This window comes from Pteropus alecto, unplaced genomic scaffold (genome assembly GCF_000325575.1).
Source record: "Pteropus alecto unplaced genomic scaffold, ASM32557v1 scaffold1730, whole genome shotgun sequence".
In the NCBI taxonomy this organism is placed as follows: Eukaryota; Metazoa; Chordata; class Mammalia; order Chiroptera; family Pteropodidae; genus Pteropus; species Pteropus alecto.
The window spans coordinates 1-3,610 of record NW_006430115.1 but is presented as its reverse complement, the minus strand read 5'-3'; the positions used below and the strand labels follow the sequence as shown (position 1 = coordinate 3,610).

The 3,610-nt window shown below is 39.6% G+C and overlaps 1 protein-coding gene across 1 annotated transcript in view; it reads left to right on the top strand.

The window, feature by feature from the left end:
- The window catches only part of LOC102895624 (rho GTPase-activating protein 20-like), a gene marked incomplete at its 5' end in the record, with an annotated part of 20,465 nt that extends 17,398 nt beyond the window's left edge, over positions 1-3,067 (top strand). The window contains 7 exon segments of the mRNA XM_025046655.1: positions 1-40; positions 1,091-1,304; positions 1,424-1,491; positions 1,494-2,111; positions 2,114-2,534; positions 2,536-2,905; positions 2,944-3,067. The exon segment at positions 1-40 is cut by the window's left edge and continues 3 nt beyond it. Of these exon segments, the coding sequence (XP_024902423.1) occupies positions 1-40; positions 1,091-1,304; positions 1,424-1,491; positions 1,494-2,111; positions 2,114-2,534; positions 2,536-2,905; positions 2,944-3,036 (1,824 nt within the window).
- Between the last annotated feature and the right edge of the window lie 543 nt (positions 3,068-3,610).

The window sequence follows — 3,610 nt, the reverse complement described above, 5'->3', positions numbered from 1 at the left end:
GAGGTTTCAGTGAGATGTGACACTAAAGAGAATGCCTCAGGTATTGTGAATAATTGGGTTGTTTTTTGTGAGAAAGAGACACATGTCTGTGAAGATGCTGGGACAGTTGTGGTCCCAGAGCCCAGAAGCTCAGGTGAAGGGAGCCTCTGAGTTGAGTCAGTGGGTCCAGGGCTCCTTCTTGAGAAAGCCTGCTAATGTTCACACTGGTGGGGTTAAGAAAGGCATAAGGCTAGATGCCAAACTTCAAGAATTTGTTAGTGGTAGCATGATATATTATGATGGTTTTAACCTTTTTTTAAATAAAACTTTACAAGGAATGCTAATATACATATAGAACAACTGTAGTTAAAACTGGAATAGAAGACCCAGAGGCAGGCCTGGTCTTTTTCTTCCTCTCCTTCCTCTTAGTGGTCCCTGAGACACCTCAGAATTCTAGGGCACTTTGAAACAGTTTAAAAACAATTAGCATCATGGCCAAAGTAGGGGGGAGACTTGACATTTAATCTTCCAGAATATGAATTCCAATACCACCAATTACTAGTTATGTTACCTTTGGCCAATTATTCTATGCCACTGAATATCAATTCTACATCTATGAAACATGGATAACCATAATGTCTAACTTTTATGGTTGTTTTAAAGATTAAATAAGTAATGGATATTAAAGAACTTTGTCAAAGAGAAATTGATGGAGTTAGTAAATGGTTACCCCGAGACTAGAGTTAATTATGTATACCCACGTAAGAAGGCAGTCTTATTCAGAACTAGTTATACCTGGCACTGATTCCTTTATATGTTTCTTGCCATTTTTTAATGTTATGATGTGTCTCATTTTTCGATGTTATGATGTGTCTCAAAAGCCCATTTCTTCAGGAACTGAGGTAATCTAATATACTACAATAATTTTATTTCATATTCTATATTAACAGTTGAGATGATTGTGAAAGATCCTTTTTTTTTTTGAGAGTAGGAATTGAACAATTCACATGAATAGAGAATTAAATTAAGCACCACAAGTGTGTGTGTTTTTTTTTTTAAGACAGCATGTATTGGTAGCAACAATGTTAATCATGGTTTGATTTATTGACAGATATCCCTTACATCTGAATGAATGACTCCTCCTATGACAGCTTAGAAAATGAGCTGAATGAGGATGTTGAAGCTCCATGCAGTGATGTGATAAAGAAACTTCGTCAGGGAGGCAGAAGCATGGACTCCGTGTTAACTCTTCGTGACTATTACCTTGACCAGCCTGAGGTAGAAGGTCTTTTAACCCTGAGCTACTTTAACTTAGACCATACTAAATATGAAGACAAATGGAACTTGACTTAGATCATTCTAAACCCAAAGACATTCAAATAGAACTTGATTTAGACCATCTAAACATGAAGATATTCAAATGAAACGACTTAGACCATCCTACAGATGAAGACTTTCTAATGAAACAGCCACTTGAATCCAAGCTAGTGATTGCTTCAATACTGTACAGAAAGGCCAACTACAGGACCATGCAAGGCCCTCAACTAGCATGAACACATTCTGCTGCCTGTCCACAGCTGCAGCGGATGCTCCAAAAAGCCCCAAGTGGATCTGGTACTTCTTGGAGCCCAGCACCAACTATGAAGTTTCAAAGCTTTCCTCTCTCAGAGAGTTTTACTGGGAAAAAAAACTCAAGTCCAGCTATGATCCAATTCTCTCACAAGAAGATGACTATCTGAAGCAGAATCAACCCCTACAGAAAGAGAGTAAGACATGTTTGAGACAGAATTTAGGCATAGGCACTGATATCAAGAAAAATGCCACTAATAAAATAGTTAAGAAGGAAAGCTCGTCAGGTAATGAAGGAAATCACATGAAACTTTTTTCTAAATCCAAGCCAGTGGCCATTTCTGTGGCATCTTACAGTCATGTATCCTCATGTGATCATCCCCAAAACATGCCCTTTGATACAGGTACATCTGGATACTCCCTGGCACACACAACAGGTACCCTCAAGAGTTCAAAGAGACACCGGCGCTGCTCGGAGACCAGCAGTCATGACCAGCACTGCAAACTGAGCCATCTCGGGGGTATTTATTCAAAGAAACAACATAAAACCAGCTATGAAGCTGATCACTTGGAGAAGATGACTATCTCAAACGGCACAAGTCTTTGCAAATGGAGGGACAAAAGCTCATTAATCAGAGTTTGGTCATGGGCATCGAGGAGGGCAAGAGTAATGCCATAAACCAAAACACTGAGAAGTTTTTACACTCAAGCTTAAACACTTGCCCAAGCACTAGCTCTTCCAGTTTGTCCTCCCCAGGCACTTCCCCATCTGGCTCATTGGTGAGCTCCCAAGACAATGCTTTTTCCCAGATTTCTGAACACTTCGTTTTTACACCCACTGATACTTCCTCATCAATCGATTGCACTTTTCAGGCTCAGAGAAAACAGGAAGAACTTTCTTCTGACCTTTGCAGTTCTGGTCTCATTTCTGGAATGCCTGCTCCCTCATCTGGGCAAGCCAGCAGTCAACTGGCTCACACAAATAAGAATAGAGTGTCACTCACATTCTGTAACTCTTCACCCCATCACATGGTTGAGAAATGGCATGGCCAGTCTAAAGAACTGGTCCCTCAGATAGAAACCAAGTGCATACGGACCAGAGGAAAAGAAAATAGGTTCTCTACAAAGACCCACAGAGCAGTCTCCACATTCTTCTGGTGTTCCAGAAACCAAGTCACTGCAAGAGAAACAGGAAGATATGCCCGTAAGGGCAGCTGAAGAACTTGAAGCTGTGCAAGAAGCTCAGTGCAGTAGCTCTTATCCCAGCCAGGTCTCAGAGAAACACTTTAGCTCTGCACTCAACCTAGTGGAAGACAGTCTCAAGCTTTGTATGCAGTCACACGGAGAGTCATGGGAAGTGCTCTTCGGACACTCTGCCTTGTGTGAAATCCTCAGCCTGCCCTTAGACTGAGTAATGTGTCCAGCTCAGACTCAAGGCCTATGGTAGTTTGTGATGTTGGGGACAAACATTCAACCAAAGACATTTAACCACAATAAGAATCCAATGTCTATAAGAACAGAAACTGAGCTAATAATGGACATAAAGACAGTAATTATTATGACCTTGTTGTATAAAATGCCTGGAAAGAATAGCATAAAGATAATCATTGCTAACACTTAGGACGACAAAAGAATTCTCTTTATGGAGACCATTTGGCAAAAAGTTTAGACTAAAACTGGCTCTTTTCCTCTGGAATGGGCTTTTCTAAAGCTGCTTTTTTTCTTTCAGAATTAGGTTTATATGATTCACTATAACAGTAAAAAGAGAGAAAAACTCTTTAGTCATTGTTTCCAATGACTAAAAGTGAATATGTGAGTTCAACACCTAATTCTCTTTACTGCTCTTATAGAGAATTATATAAACCTAATTCCAAAAGCAAAAAGTAGCTTTGAAAAAGCCCACCTCAGAAGAAAGTTTTAGTCTAAACTTTTTGCCAAACGGTCTCCATAAAGAGAATTCTTTTGTCATCCTAAGTATTAGCGATGATTATCTTTATGCTATCCATCCTAGGTATTTTGTACAATGGGGTCATAATAATTACTGTCTTTATGTCCATTATTA